This window comes from Homalodisca vitripennis, chromosome 8, assembly GCF_021130785.1.
Source record: "Homalodisca vitripennis isolate AUS2020 chromosome 8, UT_GWSS_2.1, whole genome shotgun sequence".
NCBI classification, from domain to species: domain Eukaryota; kingdom Metazoa; phylum Arthropoda; class Insecta; order Hemiptera; family Cicadellidae; genus Homalodisca; species Homalodisca vitripennis.
This window is the reverse complement of record NC_060214.1, coordinates 105257147-105284118: the sequence shown is the minus strand read 5'-3', so window position 1 is coordinate 105284118 and position 26972 is coordinate 105257147. Positions and strand designations below refer to the sequence as shown.

Here is a 26972-nt window from a genome sequence, read left to right as displayed (position 1 = left end):
AAGAAAAGATCAGATTGCAGATCTTGAAACGTAGTGTTACTCAATTTTGGTTTCACTGAACGATGGCAAATGTCCGGAAACATCCTGTTTCCTTAACAATCTTTCCATTGTCAAAAATAAACTTCAAACAAAGAATGTCCATACTTCTCCACACCTTTATTTAAAAAAAGATACTTCTTAATTTTGTTTAGAATTTTCAAGCGTACTTAGCATTTTTAACAATCTAAAACATTATTCTAAGGTTAGTGAGTTAATTGTGAAATTTTGAGCTGCTTGTACTTGTCTCTGCAAAAAGGGCTAAAACTCAGTTCAGTACATCAGCTTGTAACTAAATAAAAAAATCAAAATATTATAGGGATTATAAGGAAGATTGAAGAATCAAAGAAAAGAATTAACGATCTCCACAAAAGAGACTTATAGGTATATAAATACTTATTACACCTATTGCCTAAAATTATTTATGTGTAGTGATTGGTTCTCACTTAGAGGTCTAATCAGGCACACACACGATTACTATTGTACTTTGCAAATAAGCATATCCACGATAAATAGTGTAGCCTACTTTGCGAATAAATACCAGTGTACATCGAAGCTAGCTTAGCAAAGCTGAGGCTTAAAAGAGATATAAGTTCTCTCACTGTCGTCGTTGATTTTTCGTTTTCATTGGTCCTTGTTTTGTATAGTAATCATTCGGATTTGGATTAAATTTGTTTTGTGATAATGGTTTACGGATTCTGAATTGAATAGTATATGTCTTGAAAAATAAAATATTGAGTAAGATTTTTTTTTTTTCAGAAATAGAAACAGTCATTTTGTTATACTTATTTTAACCTTGGGGGTTGCTGAATAATATCCATAATAAGATTAGTATTTGAATATTGAGGTAATTATTTTTAATTAACTAGGATGTAGGTTATGTTGAAAGTTGAGATATTCAAAAGTACTACTTATGATACTTGTAATATGTGATAAGAATAGAACGTTAGACATTGATTTGTGATAGTTCTAGTTTGAATTTAATGGTTCTAACATAAAATGTTTTATATGTAGAAATGCAATGAAAAGTATAATTAATTGCATTGTTAAAAGATAGGGCAGGCTTATTATTTATTATTAAAAAAGGTTTTGAGTTCTAGGAAACAGCCTCAATAAATACAGATCAAATTTACAGCCTTAGTATAGGCTAGGCCTATTTAGATTTTAATAAATTTAGATTAATGAATATAGTTCTAGTATTTCGGTACACATCCCAGTGCAAAATGCCTGGAAGATTGGGTATCAATTTACATTAACGTGACCATGGAAAGGTATGTTCATTTTTTTTCCTGAAAACTACAATTTTTCCTGAAAACAATATTGAAGAAAAAATTCATCGGCAACGAAAATCAAAGGAGCTACGATTTTTTTAACCCTTTTAGGACAAGACCAAAATTTGACATGTGCAAAGAAAATTTTTGTGTTTTTCTGGCCATGCTCCAAGAACTGTGCATATTAAAAATGTGCGAATTTTCAAGCGTTTGAGAGAAAAATCATATCTTCAGAACTAATTACTGTACAGATTTGTTTTTAGGCTTAAAATGTTTATAATTAAATTGTTCATTGTGAAAAAATAAATTTAAGTCATTATATAGCAAAAAACAATTTGATTTATCTGTTTATCAAATAAAAAAAAGAAAAAAATTGAGTTTAATCTCCAATAACTACCAAAAATAAGAATAAATTACCTGTGGGAAATGGTATTTATTAGTTCTACATATAATTCTCTATAAGTGTAAAAAATTTGAAAGCCCTGGAATAAAAAATAAAAAGTTTGTAAATGAATTAAATTTTTCTGTAACACTGGTTAAAACACACTTTTTAGCATTAGCCTAACATACAAAACCTTATAGGCTACTAAGGATATTATTCGGTACTTTGTGACTATACCGACCACACCAGTATGAAGAACACAAAAATATACATTTATAGAAAAAAAACATGATAGAACGAAAAAACAACTCTTTAATTACAAAATTACAAACTTACAACAATTGTCAATTGTTAATGGGGTCAGATTCCGTTATATGCCCCCAACGCTTAAACTTTTTTTCAATGAACTTAGAACGTTATAAAACGATGTAGTTGAATAACAGAACTAACATTCCATCAATCAACAAGCATTTCCAGGTATTGTGATCGGTATTGTTGTCGCTGTTATCTTATCTTTCTCGAGAATCCCGATTACGGCAGGCCGCGCGGCATCACATGATTATTTAAGTTTTTTGCACGGTACATAACAACAAGTTTTGTGTGTTTTTTTTCAATAAAGAGTTTAGTTTTTGTGTTTGTAGGGGTAAAACACGGAAATACAATAAAGCGACGCACCAGCTGAACGGGCGGCGAGACTCTGCAATCACGTTATCTACTAGACCGTTCGACTTTGACCTCTGTCTGAGGATGGGGAGGGGTTTGCGATAAGACAATTCCTGTTTTATATTGACGAAATTTGTTACGCTAATCTAGTAATCAGTAGAAGCAAAATGTCAAATAACGATTCATGTCTGGGTGTGGTCGGTATAATCCCAAAGTACCCTGACAACATTACAATGCAACATGGCCGTAAAATATATTTTTTTCACCAAGCTGATGATTCCAAAGACGTTTAAAATTTGACATCACAGTAAGAAACATACAGGGAATAGAAAATAGTATATTTATTCCATATAGAAGATTAAAATATCTCTTAAAAAATATGAAAAGTCCGCCGGCGGTAAATCAGACGGCTGGTCCTTTTCGCATAGTACGCCGCCGGCGATAAATCAGACGGTTGGTCCTTAAAGGGTTAAATCCTCTGAAAACTCCGTTTTTGACAGTTTCCTATAACTCCGCGTCTGCTCAAACTCAGTATAGCCAGATTTTAAAAACCGATTATCCCTTTCGGTGCTGGGCATTTTTTCGGATTTTTTTCTAGAAGTGCTAAAATTTTTTATACGATTTATCCCAAAAGTGCTAGGGTAAAAATGGCAATTTTGCATGCTTTTACTTAAAAAATCATATTTTAGTTATTATACAAGATAATAACTTTAAATTTGGTTTGTTTTGTGTAATATAGTACTGCCTACCTAAAAAATATTTAGCCAAAATTTAAAAATAATTATATACATGTATATACATGTACATATACATAAATCTTATGCTCATATATTTTTTCTGATTTTGAGCCTGTAAAAAATACCAAAAATAAAAAATATTAATATCAAATGCATTGTTTCCTAAAAGTATACTTTATGATAAATAGGTCCTGAAAATTTCATATAAATTAGATTATTTTTACAATAGTTATAAAAAAATAAAATTTTATTACCTGAACGTTTTCAAGTCTGGTGGCTAAAGGAGTGGCTACTTGCTGTCTGGCATAAAACGCACTGTCTTATAAAAACTAAATAGCACTAATTATTGTATATTTTAAAACATATTTACGCTATGTACAGTTGGTTTTCATTTTTTTATTTGCAAACATGCTTTACAAGGCACTCTGCATGTACCCCAGCCCCACAACGCACACACATGGTTCGGGATCTTCGCACTTTTCCTTCTGGGTGGTTGGTTCCAGAGCAGCACTTGCAAACATTTTCCTTCTTTTCAGGAAGTTTCCTCAGTCCAAAACCATTCTGTGGGCCGTCTCCCCCACCCACAATGTTTGCAGGGACACATTTTGTTGCAAGATATTCGTTTGACAGATCTTCAATTACGTCCATCATGTAGTCAGCCCTTTCCATTCTTCCATGGGTAGTGTTCAATTTATACAATATGTATGAATTTAGAATCATACGGCCAATAACATTAAACAATACTTTTATATAAAAAGGAAATTTCTTTAGCTTTTGTTTGATATAACTTGAATAAAAATATTACACTAAGCAGCGCTACAAAAGAAAAAAAAACGGAACAACGATATATCGTGTCTTAGCACTTTTCGGGAATAAGACGAGAAACGATATATCGTTCCATAGCACTGAAAGGGTTATCATACCAACAACGAGAAATTATCGTACTTTCATATAAAATAATCGTACCAAACACATTTAATGAAAAAAGTATGTTATGTTCGTATAATAAATTATGTTATAATTGACTTTTAGTTTGTTGCTTGTATAAATTTGTCAAAAATCTTTCATGGTACGATAATAACTACCCATCGTGTATCTTACCGGCGCATAAAATCAATGAAATTATCGTACCTCTGGCAACACTATCCATATTTGACAGTTTGGTATTACTCAAATAAAGAAGGGACGCCATTTTGAACTATCGTTGTTCCTCCACGTCTATTCTTAACCTCTTAGTTCAGTAGTGGTAATGGAACACCTTTGTGTTGGATGTTCGGTATCTCACGTGGAAGCAATTCGTAAAGACGAGTCTGACTAATACATTAATCCTGTCAACGATACCTGCCCGCTGCAAAGTGCTGCGCACTGCTTGCTCTTTTAGAAAAAAAATTAACTCGAGCTTGCAAAAGTCGAATCCCAGATAACGTGATGCCCGAAAGGCAATAATGCCCGTGAAGGCCCCAACGTAATAATGTCCGAAAGGCATCAATATAATACAATAATATACTTTCCCCCCAGTTCATATGTACCTGTGATAATAATACTTGGCTATAAATGCCCAACCCATGAAAAAAAAGTCCATTTTCCATAGTCACGCTAATGTAAATAAATACCGAAGATTGATTTATGTTAATATATTCTATGTTTGGAGGAAAGAGGGAAGGAGGATTTATATTGTCCTCATCAACTACAATCAGGCTACCTGATTTTTGGTAAAACCATTCCACAGTGATCTTCGGTTTGGTACTGATTGATCTTTAAGTTAATGTGTGAAGATTTTGCCAATTGGCATGTGATGGTGGACTGTCATTTCTGATTGGTGTGATCAATTTGATAACATGTGTATGTTTATTTTATTATGTTTTTGGAAATTATAAGATTAAAGGCCCGAAGTGGCAAATCACGAATTTGACGTTATCAACGTATTCTGCTCATCCTCCTGAACAAAAAATATACATGGTTTTACAGGGTGCAAATGACAAATAAAATGATTTTAGAGGGTATATACATAAATAGTTAAGTTCGTTTTGTTTTAATGTTCTGTTTGTGTGCTGTGTCTGGGATATCTGTAAACATTATCTGCGGGTGGGACTGATAGCGTATATGTTATCTGAGTGCTCTGGGGCAGAATTCAGAGATAACGTGTACTGTAGGTTGGATCGAGTGAGTGCTTGACAATCATGGATCAACCATTCACTAGTTCGACCAATCGTAGTGAATTGGTGTATCGGAGTGTTTTGTCGAGCATGTTGAGTTTATGTTTCGACCGAAACAAGATTATTTAGTTTCTGTACATTCTGTGGAACACACTAATGGTAAGTGTTCTCTATTAATGTCCATTTATATACGTATTCATACTAGGGGTATTCATGATTTATTAAGTGTTTTACACGGTACATAATTGCCTTTCCATTACAATTCAATTTATATTTCTGATCAGGCCCTCTAGAATTTGATATTTTACTGATAGGTACTATCTCGAGGGATGTTTTTCTTTCGTTGACATCAGCGTGGACTTCGGCACTCGTCTCAGCTCGATAACAACTAATTAATTTGTAGCTCAAAATTTAAGAAAAACATTGTTCATTTGGATAAAAATTCTGCTCATTTTAGTATTATTTTTCATTTACGTTTCCAAAGATGGCGCCGCATCCGATGATGTCATCACGAGGTTAAATCATGGTCACAAAAGGTCACATGATGCCCAATGTTGATTTAGAACACGAAAATATTGCTCCATGCTTGAACAGTTGTTCCATTTTTGATGTTCTAGAACTTTGTTATTTCTCATTTCCACCCCATCAAACCTTATATTGTTTTGTTCTGTAGTTCGATTCCAATAAGTTAATAACACGAAACTCGTATTTTGCCGCTACGGCCGTTAATGTGACATTTAACCAGCACAAAATGTTTATGACATAAAATAGCAGTTGCCCGCGGCTTCGCACGCAATTACCCGTTGAAAACAGTACACTATATTCACTTATTCTTTTTCTATCACATTCTAAACATTGCTGAGATAATTGATAGTCGTTCCTTCGTGAGCCTCTTGGGCGCATTATGAAGGTATGTACCATATTCCTGCCTCTATCTTTCGTGGTTTTTGCTAGGTGTTGATAAGTTATTCAGAACAATTTATGTATATGGATGAATCTCAGTAAACTAATTAGATTATAAAGAATCAAATTCGGTCTGTTAAAGTTAATTTTCTGTCTTAAGATATTTCCAGTATTATTTAGGAGTCTGCCTTCAAGAAAATGTATCAAAGAAACCCAGTTTCGATCATAAAGTGTCTTCTTTCGACTCTTTTCATTTACCTTCGATGTAACCAAATTCGATTACCTTATGTGCAAACATTCACGGGTTTTACAATGAGGTTGTTTTCATAATAGCGTTTAATAGTATTTTCATTGCATTAGATAGTTTATTGATCATTGGTGCAATCTGAATTTAAAATTAGGCAATGATTTAAAATTAGGCAATGACGTCTTCTATGCAACCTGCATTACACTACTGATCAAGCACTTTACAATAAAAATGTTCTAAATTTTAAATGTAAACAAATGTTTCTGCCTCTTTGATGAACTTCAGCTGAAAGTATTAACAGCTGTTAAGTATCAGTTCGCTTTGTATTACGTGTCATAGCGAAGTCTGTCGGATCCAATATAAAACACTCCAACATCAAGAACAATTTATAATAAAAAAATTAATTAAATAAACTATTTAAATTGGACCAAATTGTGAATCTAAACCATTCTCGAATTCCACTGAAAACACAAAAAATTTCATCAAAATCGGTCTAATAGTTTCTGAGTCTATTAAGGACATACACACAATTATTCATTTATATATATATAGATATAATTTTTTTTATTCAGAAAAACTATTTCCAAGTAAAACCCCCTATGAGTTAAGGAAAAAGAGCTAACAGAGAAATTGCTGTTCTGAAAGGATTTACTAATTTTAATTGTTTTTATTAGCCATTTATAAAATATGTGAGCAAATTGCCACAGGGCATGTACTCGTGCACAAACAAGAGGGACGTTTAATGACAATACAATTTTGAGTCTATAGGCCCTACTACAAATTTTCATATTTGTTTGCTGGATTGGTTGTTAGCTAAGCTATTAGAATTGGACTGGTATATGCAAATACTTTAGTCACTTCACATTACTTGTTATTTTTTTCAAAAGGAAAATGTTTAAAAATTCAACTAAGCAGTGGCTGTAACGAACTTTGGGTTTGTCCTGTGCAGATGTTATGTACATAAAATATTCCTTGAGATAGTACTGTTAAGTATAGCATAAATATTTCAATAGGCTGATTACGAATTCTTGATGGCTAAAAATATCTTCTTCTGTCGAAAAGAACTGATCAGATCCTCCTGGAGAAATTCATCACCTTTGTCGGGATTACCAAAGATGGTGTAGCACTCCCTTGCTATTGCAGGACAGTCAAAGAGCAGGTGCTCATCAGTCTCTCCTGTTCATCACACATTCTAAAGAGCGGATCATCCCGGAGAATGCTGACTTTGTAAAGATGCTTCTGGAGGTGACTATCCCATAATTAGACCCATAACCCTAGTAGACACCGATCTACTTAAGGTGAGAAGGTCAGAAGCTACCCGGGGGGAAGACGACTGTAGGACCATTCTGCTTATTCTCAGGCCCAGATACAGCCTCCTCCATCTCTCGTGTTCAGCGTGAATCTTTTTCCACCACAGGTGTGGGATGGCCACCGAAGTTCGCACCATTGGCTAGGGGCATTTCTGATGAGTCCTTTCCCATACCAGATTGTCAAACATGGCCTGAGGCCACAACAAAAGTAGATGACAGAGACCTCTCCAGACAGTCATAATTCTTCTTTAATCACATTGTGTTATGATGTTGGTTTTCGGCATCAGTCTAACGTCTTGAAGCAAGAAAAAACTGTTTATCACCTTGTTAAAGCTATTCATTTGGTTAAAGTTGTATGTCATTATTTCTATTTAGATAACAATCGCTTTTAGAACAAATATTGTTTATGGTAATTACGGTAACTTTAAATGGATTGTATTTTAACCTTTTAAGCGCCAATATATTGGCTCAACCTGTTAAGTCATAAAACACCAAGAGCTTTTATTTAGGCTCAAGCTAGGTTGGTGGTGAAAAGCCATAAATCTAAGTATAAGCTTGGACAAGTTCAAACGTTAAGCGCCAAGAGCCTTTATTTAGGCTCTCAACATTTTCATGCAGTATACAACAATTTATTGACTAACATCAATAACATTAGTACTGATTTATGCATTTTATGTCAAATGTACTATAGCAAGTAGCATTGCAAATAGACATTCATCTAATATTCAAACAACATAACAGTATACACTAAAATGTTTTATCTAACGACAAATGCGTTTTTCTGGTAAAAGTCAGTTTTGTACTTTGTTTACTAATAAATATATAAATCTGTAAATTGTTTAATTGTATTATTTTACCAAATTTTAACAGGTATTTCCCAATTAAATATATTACACTATAATACAGAGGGTTGTTGAGTAAATATTTTTTCAGTCATATATTGAGCTCTTAATTTACTAAACAAATTGGAAAAGTATCTAACTTTTAAAGGTATACAATTTTAACAGCTCAACATTTCTTGAATTCCATTACATGTCATTGATCTCCTATTAATAAGGAACAAAATGAGATCAAAGTCATTAGTTTATCATAAAATTTAGCAAAATGAGAACAGAGTCTAATTGGTTCTTTTGCAAACATTGGTGTGTAGTGTAGGATGTCCAAAGTTGTTGGATGTTTCTTGTACCATAGACTTTTTCTGTTCTGAATACCTAAAGGGTTGCTATAAATGTTTTTCCAAAACTATCTGATGAGTTATATTTTGTTGTTTATGGTTGTTGGCTCAGTACATACCAAAGTTTTAATATTATCAGGGAAACTGATGTAACAATTTCAAATGAGATAAAATCTTTTTAAATACAGAATCACTTTTGGCAATTTTTAAACATTCTTGATGTTGTCGACTGCAAATGACATTTATTTGTTTGGTATTCTTTCAAAAGATAATATCCTTAAATTAAAAAATTGTCTCTAGTGTTGTCTGGTACCTACCAAATTATTGTAAAACACTACTAAGTACTATTAGACTTACCTGAATGCATGTTGAGTTGGTGAGTATGTAATATGCAAACACTACTACGTTACCAAGTGTTATTTATCAGACTTGACTGAATACATGTTGAGCCTTCAAATCAAATCAAATCAAATCAAATTATTTATTGCCATTGATCACATTTGCATACATGAAATAGGCATTGTCATAAATTAAAATACTAAAATATAAAAGCACAGTAATAAAATACATCGTCATAATTTAAAATTATAAAATATGAAATATGAAAGTACAATTATGCAATAATCATATAAGAGCTCTGCATAAGACAAGTCAATGTAGAATCAACAGAACATTAAATCTACTTCACAGTTGAGAAATTCAGCTAATGTATAGAATGGATTACTCAACAGCCAATTCATTAGCTTACTTTTATAACACAGTAAGAGATACTGCTTGCGCAGACTCATCTAATTTGTTAAAAAAGTTTACACAATTTATCTTATGAGATGAACCAATTTTAGTTAATCTATGCTGAGGAATATTGAGCTTAAACTTATTTCTTGTATTATGTACATGTATGTCTTGCCTGGTGAGGAATAAGTGTAGGTTAGATTTTGTGTATACTAATACCTGAAAAATATAAAGATTGATAACGGTTAATATCCCCAAATGAACAAAAAGTGGTCGGCAATGATCAAAAGGACCTGCTCTACAAATAGTTCTTATAACTCTCTTTTGAATCAACAAAAGATCTCTCACAGATGTTGCATGACCCCAAAGAATCAGACCATAAGAAATATGGGACTGAAACAAACCAAAATATGCTGTTCTTAAATATTCTATAGTAACAATGTCTCTCAATTTCCAAATCAGGTAACTAACCCTAGAGATCCTACAGCACAGGTTTTTAATGTGATGAGACCAATTTAATTTTGAATCAATGTACATGCCAAGTAACTTTACTGATTGAACCTCCTTGTCTCATTTGCAAACACTACTAAGTTACCAAGTGTTATTTATCAGACTTGACTGAATATTTGTTGAGTTGGCCATGTCTTATATGTAAACACTACTAAGTTACCAAGTGTTATTACACTGTAACTGAGATAGTACATGTTGAAGTAATCCATGTCTAATGTGCGTTTTATTTTAGACAGAAACCATGGCAGATTTTGGAGGTTGGCCAATCCTTTGGTGGCTCTTGGGCTCCTTCTGTGTTCCATTCACGATTCCCTGGCTAATATTCAAGTTGTACCGACACCAGAAGATGAAGGCAAAACTACATGGAAAGGTTGGTATTATTTGTGACTGTTTTATTGTTGAGTCTGAGATGACTAAACCTATGATCAGTTTTAAATATGTGCGTTGAGTACGTATACAATACTATAAGTTTTTGGATTATTAGTAATAAAACATCAAATATGTTAACTGTATACTTTACATTCTTTTATATTACAGTAGACTTTTCATTTTTCCATGATTAAGTTATTATTAAATTCTTAATTAGGCCTAGTTGATCTTGGGTTGTAGCTGGACTTGCATTGAGATGAAACGATTGTTACAAGGGCACAAAAGGGAGTAACACACAATTGCTATTGAAATTTGCCTGACTGCCACAAAATATTATATATGCATGTTATTATGTGGATATTTGATTTAATTTAACATCTGCTTGCAATACATGTGAGGAATACCATTGTGAACAACAAAAACTTACAATATATGAATTTAGAAGTGTTTAAATATAGTTAAATTGTTTGTTAACATCTTCACTGTGGCACTGTACTGGGTGGTCTTAACATGCAGTACGCATTAAGGTCGGGACACACATACCCGCACTGCGCCTGACACGTGAATCGGCCGAATATCGATGCGGGCCCGGCTCGATTACTGTGAAGCCACACATTTCCGTATGCTGTCCAAGCGCAAAAATCTCACTGTCTGTACTAAAGCTTATTTTTTGTTTTGGATTTAAACATAACAGATACTTATATATACGAGGGTCATCCACAAAGTAACCTCCATTTTGAAATAAAAAATAAACCAGTTGAGATACAAAAAGTTTATTATATAAATGTTAAAACTACAGCTTTTCTCTACTTTCCTACATATTCACCATACAAATTCAAGTACTTATCATATCTTTTAACAGTTTTTGAAATTCCGTCTTTAAAAAAATCTACTGCCTGAGAACGTAGCCAACCTGTCACAGCATTTTGAAGCTCTTCATCAATCGCAAACCTCTGAGATGCAAGCCACCGCTTCATGTACGGCGAAAAGATGGAAATCACTGGTAGCCAAGTCCGGGCTGTAGGGGGGGGGGGGGTGGTCAAAAACTTCCCATTTGAACTTTTCCAAAAGTTCTGTTGTTCTTTGAGCTGTATGAGGGCGGGCGTTGTCATGGACAAACACAACACCAGATGTCAGAAGACCACGACGCTTGTTTTGAATCGCTCGTCGTAGCCGTTTTAAGGTTTACAGTAAGCTGCAGCTGTAATGGTCTACCATGCTCTGTAAATTCAACGAGCAAGATGCCCTTAGCATCGCAAAAAAACGTAGCCATCAATTTTCTCGCTGAAAAAGATTGGCGAGCTTTCTTTGGCTTGCTTGGCGAAGCGGTATGACCCCATTGCATTGACTGTTGTTTTGTTTCGGCATTCACATAGGCAACCCAAGTCTCATCTCCTGTAACGATTCTGTTCAAAAATGTTTCTCCTCCAACGTCACACCGAGGAAGAAAGTCTATGGCAGAACTCATTCTTTTCATTTTGTGATCATCGGTGTGCACTTTTGGAATCCAATGAGCACAAGACTTCGAGAAATTTCAGGAAAATGATCTGAAAGTTCCGAGATTGTGAAGCGACGGTTCTCGCGAATTTTCTCATCCACTTTGTTCACCAAGTCATCACTGACGAGAGATGGCCTACCACTCCGGTCTTCATCGTGAACGATCATTCTTCCATTTTTAAAAAAACGAACCCATTGACAGACTACACCTTCGCTCATAATGTTTGGGCCATACACCGCACTCAATTCACGATGAATTTCAGCTGCTGTGTAACTTTTTGACCACAGAAATCTTATTACACCACGCACTTCACACTTGGTGGGATTTTCTATAACGGCTCTCATGTTTTTACGTTGTAACAAAAGAACGCGCGATCGCAGGATGCTCTCCCTTGCACAGCTAGAAGCGTACTGAACGGCTGCACACACCGATGTGAGAATGGCGGCGCTACCCCCAATACGTATCGTGCCACGCCCAAGCGGCGGTTACTTTATGGATGACCCTCGTATATACTAGAGTATAATTTTTTTCATATTCTCAAACCTTATGACTGTAAATAAAATATTTTAATTTTAAGACTGTACTTTAGTTCGCAGAATAAAATAAATATGAAAGGTCATAGAAACATTTTAAACCTAAGCCTACAAAATACAGAAAAGATTTTTGACAAGTAATTTCAATACATCCAAAATAAATATAGTTTTGCACAAAATAAATAAATTCTTGTTATTTTTAAATTAAAAAAATATACTGTACATTATTTTAATTCAGTTGCTCTAAAATCACTAAGTATACAATAAATTTTATAATTTTTTATTAATACAAAATTTTATATGCCACCTAATGTGTTTTGTAGTAATTTTATCGCAGTAAGAAATCATTAGTTTACTGTAAAAAAAACCTCTTCCACACTTCTTTAATAAATCTATCTATTATCCATGACTGATGCCGCTCTTAGACCGCACCGTGCCCAACAAAATTCAAACTTCACGTATCGGTGACGGTGCGACTACGATGGTCTGGTATTGGTGTGGACTTGCAGGTTGAAAACTGTGCTGCAATTCTTTCCCTGTGTGACGGCCAAGTCATGTGTTTGTATCCCGGTCTTTATGGTGTTTTCCATGTGAACATCTTTGTTTTTTTTTTTAATTTATGACAAGTAGCTGAGGAAATTACCCATTGAAATTTGTCCTAAAAGGACATTTCTGCTTGCTTCTGGAGTGTAGGATTTCCAGGACAAGTAAGGTTGGTGGTAGGGGCTGTGGAGGGACTGCAGATTTTATATCTCAGTCATTTAAACTTGGAAGAATAGGAGGCTAGCTCTGTTCCAGCCTATTCTGTTAGAGCGGGTAAGGGAAGGTGCTTCCTCTATTTTGGCAAGCAACAGCCTTTAACATTAAGGGAGCTCCTCACATTCCATCAGTCATTCTATGCAGTAGAAAAGACCTAATAATCTACCCTTACAACCCAAAATCTCGACATTCACAGTTAGTGATGTGTCCCTCCTGGATATCCCGATGTGACACAGTTTTTGCTGTACCAGTATAGGTTCAGAAGTGAATACTGTATGTCAGCAGTTAGGAACATTTTTAACTAATTGCATTCTGTTGTTGAGATGGATTGATGAAACTTTTGAAAGACTTAGATCGATATTGTATATTTAATATAAATATTGAATTGTACTAATGACAGCACAACTTCACAAAAAAAAAGAAAGATGCTGCTAAATTTTTAAGAGCAACCTCCAGGCATTTGTGAGTGGTACTCTCTCAACCTCAGATCACGTGCCAGATCGTTCAACGTGATCTGACATTGAAAAAGATGGTCGTTCAGGGCCGTAATCTGAGGTCGGGAAAGTACTGATCGGGAATGCTCTTGGCCATCAGTGCGGCTTTGGTACCATCCTGCATTCTAGTGATAAAAGGTTTAGATAGTATCCAAATTCAAGTTCAGGTCACCTGAGCACTCATCAAGGTTATTTTTAACTTTGGTTCAGTTATATGATAACCTAATCTAAATAAACTTACACTATATATAGTCTAATAGGAGATAGGGACAGGGTGCCTTCCTTCTCACCAACATTGCTTCATTTTGGGAGGCAGAAAACAAAAACAGGGATGTTTCGGTCAAAGTGACGGCAGTAGAAATGACCTTGGTGTCGCTGGATGCTCAAAGAAGTATTTAAGATGCCATGTTTTTCCACAAGATCTTAAACTTCCTCATTGACTGTCCACAACTGCTAGAGAGAATGCCTACTAGAACCAGGTCCCAGGGGATTTTCGTGAGACTGCGGCAGTTGACTCTCTTCAGCCAGAACATTGTGATGCTCAGGATACAGAGTATTGGATACGTAATCTCTACAGAAGTAGACTTTTTCAGCATGAAGATGTCAAGTGCCGTAGTTGAGATTGACTTGTGCCCCGATCAAGTAAATATATACAAACAAAATACAACTTCGATCAAAAAACGTCTTTCGGCTCTTTTAGTTTACTTTTTATATACATTTTTCAAGTGCCATACCGATAGTTTGCTTTTTTTGTCCCGATAAAGAAAATATGTAGCATATGCACGACTGAAAGGTAACTGAATTAACAGTCAGATACAACCGATTAAATTCACTTCCGCTCTTAATTTATTTATGGTTCAATAGTTGAGTTTATGTTGTTGCTTTCAAGGTGGTTGTAACTGAGTTCAAGGTGGTTGTTCTCATAAGTGAAAAAAAAAAAAAAAAAAAAAAAAAAAAAAAAAAAAAAAAAAAAAAAAAAAAAAACACCCACATGGAACCTCCATTGCTATAATTTCTAGTTTAGTTTGTTATTGTAATATAATTTCTTTGTTATAATTTTCTGTAAAATGGTAAACCGTTGAAATAAATACAAATAAAAAACTGATCATCAAAATGATGTGTAATTTTAAAAGTAAGAACTCTCCAAAAATTAGTGGCCTCCGGATAATACCATAGTACCATTAAAATATTGTTATTTTGGAGGTGATATTTTTCATGAGTATATGTGTAATAAGAGGACTTGTGTGCAGGTGGTGTTGATCACGGGAGCCAGCTCAGGTTTGGGAGAGTCCCTAGCACACGTGTTCTACCAGGCCGGCTGTCGCGTGATACTAGCAGCACGCAGAGAGACACAGCTAGAGCGGGTCAAGAGAGAGCTACTAGCGTCACGCATGGATAAGGTAGGTTTGATGTGGAAAAATTCTGAATCAACTCATCTTTGCAGTTATTTTTTTAAAATTTCAGGACAATATGTACATCATAGTAAAAGTTACGTAAAAATAACTAAACCGAATTACTTAGCCGAAAAAGTCTTCATTCAGAAGAGCTATTTACTTTGAACTTTACGCCTTCATCTACCAAGCGCTCAGGTGGATTTACTATAATTCATGAAATATGCATATCTAACTTACGAAGTTACAAGAGGGACATTGTCATTTCAATGAGGTCACCTTATTTTCAACGTCAGAAGTTTCAGCTTCACCGCTGTCAGGAACATAGTCATTTTCAATTCCTGATGAATCATCTAAAGTATTACCTGGTAGCGGCATATCTTCAGCTTCTGTATAACTTTCTTTCACATCACTAAACATTAAATCTTCTTAACATTTATAAATCTCACTTGACTTGATATCAATATTAATAAATCTCAACAAACAATAATGTGATGAGAAGTAAATAAACAAGACAGGCTGTCAGCTATTACTTTATTTTATTGCAGCTGTTATTTAGTATAAGTTGTTGAGAAGAATACGCAGTTTCTACGGGTACCGAATATAACGCATTCAGTTAAGTATGAACAGCTGTTTACAACACTGATGAATTGATGATCCGTTGTCAATAAACCATTTCATATGCGTGATCGTTGTTGTTGCTGCTAGTTCACCTGCCTCGGTATATGTCTGCTTCCATTGAATACATACTATGAATAGGTACTATAAATCATTCAGAGTAAGGATTTTATACGTATACTGCTTCATATATAAGGGAATCTTCCTTTATCCAAATTTGTATTTTCAAAGTACAAGGTATGTTAAAAAAGTAATGGAGATTTTCATTTATTTTTTTTAAATTTGTTTATTCGTCTACATTAATGTTGTCACCTTCAAAATAGTCCCCATTAGATGTGCACTTGTGCCAGTGCTTCCTTCCAATCCTCAAAAAACTTCTCTAACTCGATTTTTGGGATAGCCTTTAGCTCTTTCAGCTCTGCCAAGGCTTTTTTGGCTTTGGCAATCCAGAATGCCAAGATTTTATTGAGATTGTCAACTGAGATGATTGAGCCTTAGTTTCAAAGTCATATCCATAAACCCATGTTTCGTCTTTGACAAGAGTCCCTTTTGTTTCATTTCAGGTTTTCTTCAGTGGGAGGTGTATTACTTAAAACAACATTTTCTTCCTTCTTCTTTTTTCTTAAAACTGCCTTCCTTTTTTTCCGAACTTTTCTACACTCTTTTCTATTTCACTCATTTCAGTAACTAACTTTTATCTTGTTTTAATCGGTAGTATCTTTCTCTGTCTCTTTAAAGTTTTTTTTTCTAACTTTTTCGCTGACATATTTTCCTTGTATTTTCTATTTCGAGCATTAGTAAGTTTTCTTTCCCTTCTATATTTTTGCGCCTTAGCAGTATTTTTTGTTTTACCCATTATAAACTGAAAATAACCAAACATATCTATTTATAGAAAAAGGAATTAAAATTTATTTAAGGTTTATTGATTCTGAAAGCATAAAGGTATTTAAAAGTTCAGTTAATTCTTTAATTTGGTGGAAGAAGTCAGTGCAAAAGGTAAAACAAAAGTTCACGTCTAAACAACAGAGAATAAGTTTGTTATGAACCCTTAATGGAAAATATATGTTTTTAACAGATTTATTATTTTGCATCAACCATTAATCCATATAATTAATGTAGGTGATCATAAAAATATTTTCTAAAAATAAATTTTCCCATTAAAATAATCTTGAAGTTATTTTAAGTCCCCACGATGACAGCAAATCGTCTCTTCATCAACGTCTGTTGGTCCCTTTACAGGTATCCGTGAAAAGAATGTCTCCTCGCCGATGTTTGTGAGGTGACAGTCCAGGAAAAGACATTTCTTTAGTTCTTTTCCGCTTCATTGGAAGATGCTGCAATAGTACACAATGGTGTTTTGAGGTTAGGTCTCTGTACTGTAACTGTATAACAAAATGCAACAGCTGAATAAATAGTTCGCAAAAACATTCTTTATTTGCCGTCAGGAAGGGAACTCTAATTAATCTACACAAAGAAATGCTTTCCTCAATTAAATTCTAGAAGCACATTGTCAAATATTTCATGAATAAATATTACTGTAACAACCAACTGATCCTGGAAATGAATTAGTGATGTTTAGCAGGAATTTGATGATTACAAAGCATTCTGGAGTCATGAAAGTACAACAAAATATCTCTTACTAAAAAGAATGCTTAATTTCTTTTGCATTAGATTTAAAAAGATCAGTATTGGAGGAATACGTAGTATTTTTCTTCAAAATAACTAGAAACTAGAAAGAAGGGATGCAGATGTTCTGAGTATTTAGTATTCACAATTCTATGTTAGCTGCTATGAACAGTCAGCAAGGGGACAAAATGAGACTTATTGGAATTATTTAATAGAATCTAATTATGATTTTATTTGGTTCCTGTGACTAATCAATATAGCTTACCCCGCAGGGATCACTGCTGATTTATACCTTCCAGTTAAACCTACCTCTTGGCATAGCAAAGACTGATGTGTCACTTAAATCTGGGCAACCTTATGGATTTTCAGAAGCAGCATATCTCTAACCTCAAATGCAAATTGTTGAAATTCTGGGGTGAAAGGGTAGTTCGATAGGTCTAGTCTACTGCGGGAGATGATTATTGGAGTTGGTGGGGTTCATTCCCTACGTTTAAGAGGTTCTTGCTAGACTCAACATAAGGGTGTGCCATCCCCTGCCTGCTTTGGCTGATTCATAGCTGGCTACCCCTTCTTTCGAGGGGAAATGACGAGATTAGTGCCCTAAATTCTTCCTCATGGATCTCAATAGTTGGCTACCTACCTCCAACCTTTCTCATCCAGAATATCCTGTCATTCCAGAAGCAACGCAAAGATCCTTATAGGACTAGGTGCAATTTATAAGCTTCTTTTCTTAAAAAATTAATATAGCTTTGTTCATTTTTAGCCTAGTTTATCTTTGTTTCTTACTGAAATAAAATGTTAGCTTGGGAGTGATATTAGTTCTCAATTTGAAAATGACCTGTACGTGTCTTGCAGGATGTAGTCACTCACACACCAATCGTGATGGTGTTGGACTTGGCAAAGCTGGAGGAGATACCCGACCAGGTGGAAAAAGTGCTGAAGATTGTTGGCCAAGTGGACATTTTGGTGAACAACGCAGGTATTTCGTACCGAGGTGAAGTGCTCACCACCAAAATCCAAGTCGATCAGGAGGTAATGCTTGTGAACTACATATCTCAAGTGGCCCTTATCAAAGGTGAGGAAGTTTATGATATAAAAGTATTTTAGATTAAGGACATGAAATTCAAAAACTGTCTTTTATAAATATAGTTTAATTCTATTAATTGTAAATTTTATGATCAAAGTTCAGTGTCAAAGCTATTATATTGAATTATGATGTCATTGACCTTGGGATTATGGCTGATTCACTGTTCTACCCCAGTGGAGCAATCATTGACCTAGACTGGGATTGTCTCAGTGAAGAAGAGGAGGTGAAAGGGTCACATCCTCTTGAATATCATAAGGAAAAAAAAGTTGTGACTTCTCTCGAGAGTGATATGATTTGAAAGGGAAAGTGAACAAGAAAAAGAACCAGATGGTGGAAGTTTTTTGTCTCTCGACCAAGCAATCATGGGTGTCTTATCTTAGCAATTTTAGATCATATGCTACAATTTGGTTTAAAGACTGAAAGCAGCCGCATTATTCATAATGTTGATGGTAAAAATGGTTAGGATCTTTCATCGCCTTATCCTTCTCTGCTATCCTCTTGACCACACAATACATCTATAGCTATGCTTTCAACTATTAAACTATGAATACTACAAACTATTACACTGCATTTGAAATATGTATGGAAGATAATTCTACAAAGGATCCTATTTTTGTCATCATAAATCTGTGTAAATACTCAGTTTCATTTGAGGTGTTCTCATTATTGTAGCTGTGTACTTGATTTCAGCACTTTTGCCATCAATGGTTCTTCGCAAGTCTGGCCACATTGTAGCCGTGAGCAGTGTTCAAGGCAAAATAGCTATTCCTTACAGGTAATGTAGTATATTTAGATTAAACTATGTTAGGCAGGATAATAGAAAGGTTAATAACAAGGTTTTGAAACTTCACTCAGTCACTATTTTAGTTAGGGTTAACCTTTTCAGATCAGATTTGTGGCGTTGTGTTGTGCTAGGAAAGATATTTAATTTGAAATGCAACTCAACTTCTGTTCCCACTAAAACTTTCCTCAGACTCCTTGCTGGCTGCCTGCCCCATGTAATGTTTCGTAAATCTATTTGTAATTGTTAAAGTAATATTAAGCCATCCTGAAACCTAATTTACATTCTGAATATGTGTTCCAGAAAAAAAAAACATCTGGTTTTCCCTCTTTAGTTTCGCTTAAAATCATGATTAATATTTTTTTTAGAGTCTGGTGATTACACACTATTAAACTTACCTTAGAAACATTTTAGAAAATAAATAAAGTTAAACTATAACAATGTTTATAGAAATTTCAATTATGCAAATATTAGAATTTCATACATTCACCATCGTTATATGTTACAAAATTTGAGAAATTATATTATTTATAAAATCTTTGATTGTGAGTAACAAACTTTGAACAAAAATACGGGTATATCCGTACACCATGTTCGATATTTTAGTTTTGCCTCCTTCCATCTTCTATTCTAATCTTATTTGTGCCACTATTAATAATGTGATTTGTATTCTTATACTAAACTGATTGTTAGTCATATGCATTTATTAACTCAAACTGAGAAAGCATAGAAGTGTTGAATATCAATATTTTCAGATTATAAATTTTTGCAAAAAATGTTTTGACAAACTCTAATTTTATTAACACAAAGCAGACTTGTATTTTGTTATGAGCTAATTGTTAGGCACTTGTGCATAATTTGTTAAAATCAGTGATGACATCTACTTGGTAGTATAAGCTTGGATAATACACTAGTGTTAGTGCAAGTTATTTGATGTATAAATCTGTATGTAAGGCTGTTGCTATTTAAAATGTACCAGATTGGAATTGTTAGCTTTATAAACTAAAATTATTTGGAAACAACTGTGTTTAAAACTCAGGATCTGTAAATAATTAATCGCTCACATGTGGTGAACTTCAGTTCTGATATTAATAACTGTTACAACTGGCAACATGTTCTGACAGGTCAGCATATGCTGCGTCGAAACATGCCATGCAAGCGTTCTGTGACACACTGAGAGCAGAAGTGGCGCACCATAACGTCAACATTACTGTGGTCAGTCCTGGCTACATACAGACCAACTTGTCCCTCAATGCCATCACAGGTTCCGGAGACAAGTACGGAGGTAAGGTAACGCTACAGCAGTCTGCACCAAAATAGTTCAATGACATTCGAGGCGACGTTGTCATATCGCTGCCAACCACCAGCTCCGTTATAACGTGGCAGTGGTCATATGCTGTTCGATTGATTTACATGGCATTGTCTGTAAACAGATGAATGAAATCATATGTAGGTTTATTTGTTCACGGTAACAGCATTCATGAAAAACGGACGTAGTGTGTAGAGAGGGGATTTAGAAGCACCAGCCACCATTGGACTATTTTTGTGCAGGCTACTCTAGTAGAGATTTTGTAAGCAGAACTAATTTAGTTTGATCACTGAGCTAGTGGTATGCAATCTTCTCTAGGCTTATATCCTGGAGGAAGAAAAATATATATAACAGGTTGAATTTCTTAATCAGTATCAGTATCTTAATAATTTAAGAATGAAGAGTAGAAATACATGCTGATGAAATCATAATATAGCTGTTTACTATCAACAAGAAGCACGGAGATGTGATTAAGCAAATGGACTGCATTTGATAAACAGAATTGTATACTCGATTTGGGATTACTGTGTAATTATTGAAAAATAAATATTACTTCAGACAGATAAATATTGTGACAAAAATATTAAAAGAACTAGCTGTTACCTGTGGCTTCGCACGCAATTTTTTAGAACCGAAGTCCTTATAAAAAGCAATTTGATGTAATATGATGGGAGTCCTACAAACATTTTAAAACGTAAGTAGGCATACATCAGGTAGATATTATTAAGTTCATGGTAAATAGTATCAGAGTTTAACTTATTTATTGTATCATGTTTGGCACGTGTAGGAGCATTTCTGGTTCTAATTAATTATATACATAACGTCACAGCCGAATCTGCCTTGTAATCCCGATCAAGAAAACACAAATCTCGGATCACACAGGTCTCGGAAACTTACTTTGGTCAAAAAGCGTATATTTCCAGTCCTTGTCATATATTTCCAGTACCATAGTAGAGTTTGCCTTGTTGTTCTGACGAAGAAAAAATATATATACTTACATAGGACCGAGATGCCTACTTCGGTTAAAAAGTGCCTACTTAAGACCGTTTAAATTCATTTACCTACTATGTCACAGGTTCGATTGCCATATTGCCTCGATTAAAAATACTATATAAGTTTGATTATATAGTTCTCGGAAATCTATTTTGGTCAAAATCATGTTGGCATAGTTGAGTTTGCTAGGACTGAAAAGCCTATTACGACCTAGGGGGAAGTCCTACCTACTTCTTATGTACTTCCAGTATAAGGGGGAAATCCTTATTAAGGTTATGCAACATTCCAAAATAATCATTATTAAAGTTTTGCGTTACACTTGTTTTTTGGACTGTAGCCAGGAAAAGAATAAATCGTTAAGGTATGTTAGTACCTGAAAACATTTTTCTGTTTTTCCGTAAGCCATTGTTAAAATGTAATATCATAATGTCAAGGAAGCCCACCAGTTTAAAGTAACTTATGTGAAAACATTCATAACTTTGTTCATTAAGGTTAGTTTTATAACAGTATTTAATGCATTAGATGATTTTAATTCGTCACTGGCGCAATCTGGAGTAAAATTTATATATTAGTGTTTTATTTACTATCTGCATTACACTACCGATCAAGCACTGTTTACTTATTATTGATAAAATTTAAATGTAAACAGATGTTTCAGAAAGTTTGTCGAATTATAGCTGTCAACAGCTGTTTAGTGCCAGTTTAATTTGAATTATGAAATGTTATTACGTTTTGTTCTTATCATAACATTCGAATGTAAACAAACTAATTTTTCAATTTGAATTCGACTTTATTTGGTGAAATGACTGCGTTATGGGTTGTAAAAAAGCACTCTAAGTGTTAATTCAGACCAAAAGCTATACTTGTTCCAAATTTCAGCACAATCCGTATAGCAGTTTCAGCGTGATTCGAGGACAAACCTCCAAACATCTAAACATACAAACATCCAAACATTCAAACTTTCTCATTTATAATATTAGTGGGATTGAGAAACTCACGTCTCGAGAAAGGGAGAGACAGCAAGAGCAACCTAGCGGCAGTGGTTTGATCTGCCCGTGCAGTCAAGGTTAGTTCACCCGGTTTCTCCTAGGGAGCACTCGTTCTTATCATAACATTCGATGTAAACAAACTCATTTTTTCAATTTGAATTCGATTTTATTTGGTGAAAATGAATGTGTTATGGGTGGTAAAAAAGCATTCTAAATGTTAATTCAGACCAAAAGCTATACTTGTTCCAAATTTCAGCACAATCCGTATAGCAGTTTCAGCGTGATTCGAGGACAAACCTCCAAACACTGTGTTTTAAAAAATTTAGTCCTGAAATATATATATATATATATATAATGTTATAAATATATATATAATGTTATTAAGTTTATAAAGGTAAATTAGTAAATATGTTTTCAATAATAGATAGCTATGCACGCTTCGCTGGGAACAACAGCCATTGCAAACGATGTAAAATTTTGGCGCAGACCAAGAGAAATCTAAAGACCACTAAACACGAAACTAAACTCTCAGGCTTTTGAATGGTATGGGTTATAATGCAATTATACCGGTAATAGCACTAATATAATGGATTTAAGAAATTATTGTTTATCGCCAAAACATTGACGATTGCACTTTATAAAAATCCGAATCGTTAAAATATATTAATCAGGGATGCTCGGAGGGTTAAGTTGAGCAAGCCTATTATATGCCATGGGAGTTTGTTTTTCAGATGAGATAGAATAAAAATTTTTGAGTTATAAACATGCTGGTTGTCTGTTGTAAATATTTTAAACATACACAATTACTCTAAAAATAGTCAATATTATATATCTTAAGAAAATATAGTTCTGAGTAATTTTGTAATAGTTAAAAACACAATTTATTATCCTACCCTTTTGCAATCTGACCAAAATTTTGAGGGAAAATAAAATGTTTTTACTTACTGTCTATTGACCAATAACGGTATCCAAAAACTTGTGTTTTTGTAAAAGAATTTTAGGAGAAAAATCTACAAAACATTTACTGCACAGCTCTAGTTTCAGGCTTCAAATGTAGTAAAGTTGTTCTATTAAGTCAGTGGCGTAAAGCGTATTGTTTTTATATAGCAGTGACAAGGCTTAGCACTCCTGCTGCCAGATAAGTAGTCTAGTCCTACTTAAAAAAATATGTAGCAACTAAAATTTGAATCGTATTCAAGCTCAGGTTACCTCTTGAATTGTTTTTAATTCCTCTTTAATAATATTTGATGAAATCAATCAATTTCTTTATTAGTTCCATGTAAATTTACTGTAGAACACATTAAAATATTAATTTAATACAATAAACTGGACTTAGCAAATTCACTAGAACTAGCTGGTTCACAGTTTTGAATCTTTTACGTATTAGATAATGTTTCAGTTTATATTATTTACAAGTAAGTCTCAACAAAATCAAAAGAATAAAAACATTTATTTACAAAAAGCCCTTTTAAATTTGTATTAAAACCAATTAACCTGCATTCCTCACATAATATATCATAAGTAAGCGTATTATTGAATTGAGATTCAGAAATGGTGGGGACCTCTCAAAATCACTTGTATCATGACCAGTGTGAGATGGGTTGTTTCTCCCTCTTGTCCCATAGTGACGGTATGAAATATTCATATTAAACTGTTATGTAACATACATACATGCTTCATACACAAACCAGCCATGTCACTGGCACACGAACATCTGCATCTTGTCCATCTGCCCAGTAGTCTCAAAAACCCATGCCCAGTAGTCTCAAGAACTCATGCCCAGTACTCTCAAGAACCCATGCCCAGTAGTCTCAAAAACCCATGCCCAGTAGTCTCAAGAACCCATGCCCAGTAGTCTCAAAAACCCATGCCCAGTAGTAGTCTCAAGAACCCATGCCCAGTAGTCTCAAGAATACAAGTCCAGTACTCTCAAGAACCCATGCTCAGTAGCCTCAAGAACCTATGCCAAGTAGTCTCAAGAACCCATGCCCAGTAGTCTCAAAAACCCATGCCCAGTAGTCTCAAGAACTCATGCCCAGTAGTCTCAAGAATACAAGTCCAGTACTCTCAAGAATCCATGCCCAGTAGTCTCGAGAACCCATGCCCAGTAGTCTCAAGAACCCATGCCCAGTACTCTCAAGAACCCATGCCCAGTAGTCTCAAGAACCCATGCCCAGTAGTCTCAAGAACCCATGCCCAGTACTCTCAAGAACCCATGCCCAGTAGTCTCAAGAATACAAGTCCAGTACTCTCAAGAACCCATGCCCAGTAGCCTCAAGAACCTATGCCAAGTAGTCTCAAGAACCCATGCCCAGTAGTCTCAAAAACCCATGCCCAGTAGTCTCAAGAACTCATGCCCAGTAGTCTCAAGAATACAAGTCCAGTACTCTCAAGAACCCATGCTCAGTAGCCTCAAGAACCTATGCCAAGTAGTCTCAAGAACCCATGCTTAGTAGTCTCAAGAACCCATGCCCAGTAGTCTCAAGAACCCATGCCCAGTAGTCTCAAGAACCCATGCCCAGTAGTCTCAAGAACCCATGCCCAGTAGTCTCAAGTTCTAAAGTCTGAATACTCTCAAAGTTTTTCTTGCTGTAATTTATTTTGCTATCTAGATTATTTATTTTGAAAGTTAAAAGTAAATAATCTTGCATAGTTATTTATTGAATTGTTGAGATTAAGTGAATATGTTTCAGTTATTCAAAATGTTAATGGCACATATGATATATCGGTTTTTATCAATTTATAGTTATGCTATTATTCTAAAATATTTTATTTTCTGTTAACAGTTTAACTAATTATTTTTACCTATTGCTGTTCGCAAACCTTGCAGTGATTCACTGTACCCGCAACATTAATTTGGATTTATATAATTCTACAAGCAATAAAGGAAAAACAAAGTTTGTAATATTAGTGGTACACATTGATTCCCTTTAAAAGAAATATATATGTTTTATTTGAACAAAGAAGATATTACAAATTATTTAACAGTGTTAATGTTTTAAGTTTTTATGTTGAATTAATATGTGTAATGTTTCTTCTTACTAATAGTGATTTATACACCAGTTGTAGATGAAAACACAGCGAAAGGGTTCGAGCCTGCGAAGGTGGCAAGAAGTATCTTGCTGGCAGTGATGAGGAACCAACCAGAGCTCACCATCTCTGATATCACCCCGAGGGTGGCAATACTGCTCAGGACATTGCTGCCATCTGTGTACTTCTACCTCATGAAAAACAGAGCGCTGCGGCTGAGACAGCAGGCTTTGCCGAAAGTGACATAGACACAAATACTTCTTTCTCTTTGTATATTGCTACTTGCTCTTCTTCATTTTATAATATACACATTCACATGAATTTGTAAACATTGTAATATTATGTTCGATTCTCATTCTTGTGATATTTTGCTACTTAGATGTATGTTGTACATTTTAGCAAATGTATATATTTTTTATTGTTTTTATTTGTATAAATAAAAGTATAGTTCGGGCCTGAAAATTCTACATTTCTTTCATTTATTCCAACTAATACGTTTCAAATAATGCAGAATTTGTTCTTGGGTAATATTTGACCTACCATAGACAACTCAAATTATAATAATTTATGTTTTGTTATAAACTTCATTTCTCACAGCAGATATTTCTATCTTAATACATTTTTTAACTCTTTACCTTCTAGTACAATTATGAAAGGGGTATTTTGGACGAGTGTTGATTTGCAAGCATTTATTACAGTAATGGCACAAACAAAATAAAATTTAGAATAGTTATCAAGCATTTCTTCTTAAATTATCTGTGGTATTTATTTCCTTCAGTTTAAAGTTGACTAGAAACTACTTATGTCACTTAACTCAGAAAAAAGTATTTCTTTATTTATACAAATAAAGAAGAAATTGGCGTTGGTACAGTTTTTGAATAAAACACTTGTATAATAAAAATTTGACATATTTATAACTTAAAAATAATAAAATATTATTAGTTTTCTGTTGCCCTTGATTTATATACAAACGAATTTTAACATTTTTGTGTGTAACACATGAAAGATCACAACCCATGGTATTTGGAAATTGGTAATATTTTAGTGATTAAAAATATTAGCAGATTAGGAGTCTTATCTCTGCTCATATGTTTCTTCACATGACCTTGACATCTGTTAGTATCTGTCTGTGTGTCTGTTAGTGTCAAGGAGTATCTGTTTTCACTTTGTTTTAAAAATAATTATAAATGTTTAGTCCTATGCATTCAGTTCAGCAGTTTTTCCTGGCACATTACGTAGCTATGGTGGGAAGGGTTGATTCAATCATCAATAATTTCTTCATATGTGATCTAGGGATGTAAAATTGGTAAATTTACTGTAATATGTTTAATACAGACAACAGTTTTATTGCAGATTACTGTTTGAATAATAAGC

The 26972-nt window shown here is 34.2% G+C and overlaps 1 protein-coding gene across 2 annotated transcripts; it reads left to right on the top strand.

Annotated features, from left to right (window-relative positions):
- Positions 1-693: 693 nt before the first annotated feature.
- On the top strand, positions 694-26060 carry LOC124367839 (dehydrogenase/reductase SDR family protein 7-like). 2 transcript variants are annotated; one of them, XM_046824986.1, is made up of 7 exons: positions 694-883; positions 10354-10491; positions 15025-15174; positions 18265-18484; positions 19187-19271; positions 20402-20562; positions 25632-26060. In XM_046824986.1, the coding sequence occupies exons 2-7, from the start codon at positions 10363-10365 to the stop codon at positions 25844-25846; spliced, it is 960 nt and encodes a 319-aa protein (XP_046680942.1). In that variant the 5' UTR covers positions 694-883; positions 10354-10362; the 3' UTR covers positions 25847-26060. The 2 variants fall into 2 exon arrangements, with proteins under 2 accessions (XP_046680942.1, XP_046680943.1); XM_046824987.1 differs by having other exon boundaries at positions 711-774.
- The last annotated feature ends 912 nt before the right edge of the window (positions 26061-26972 follow it).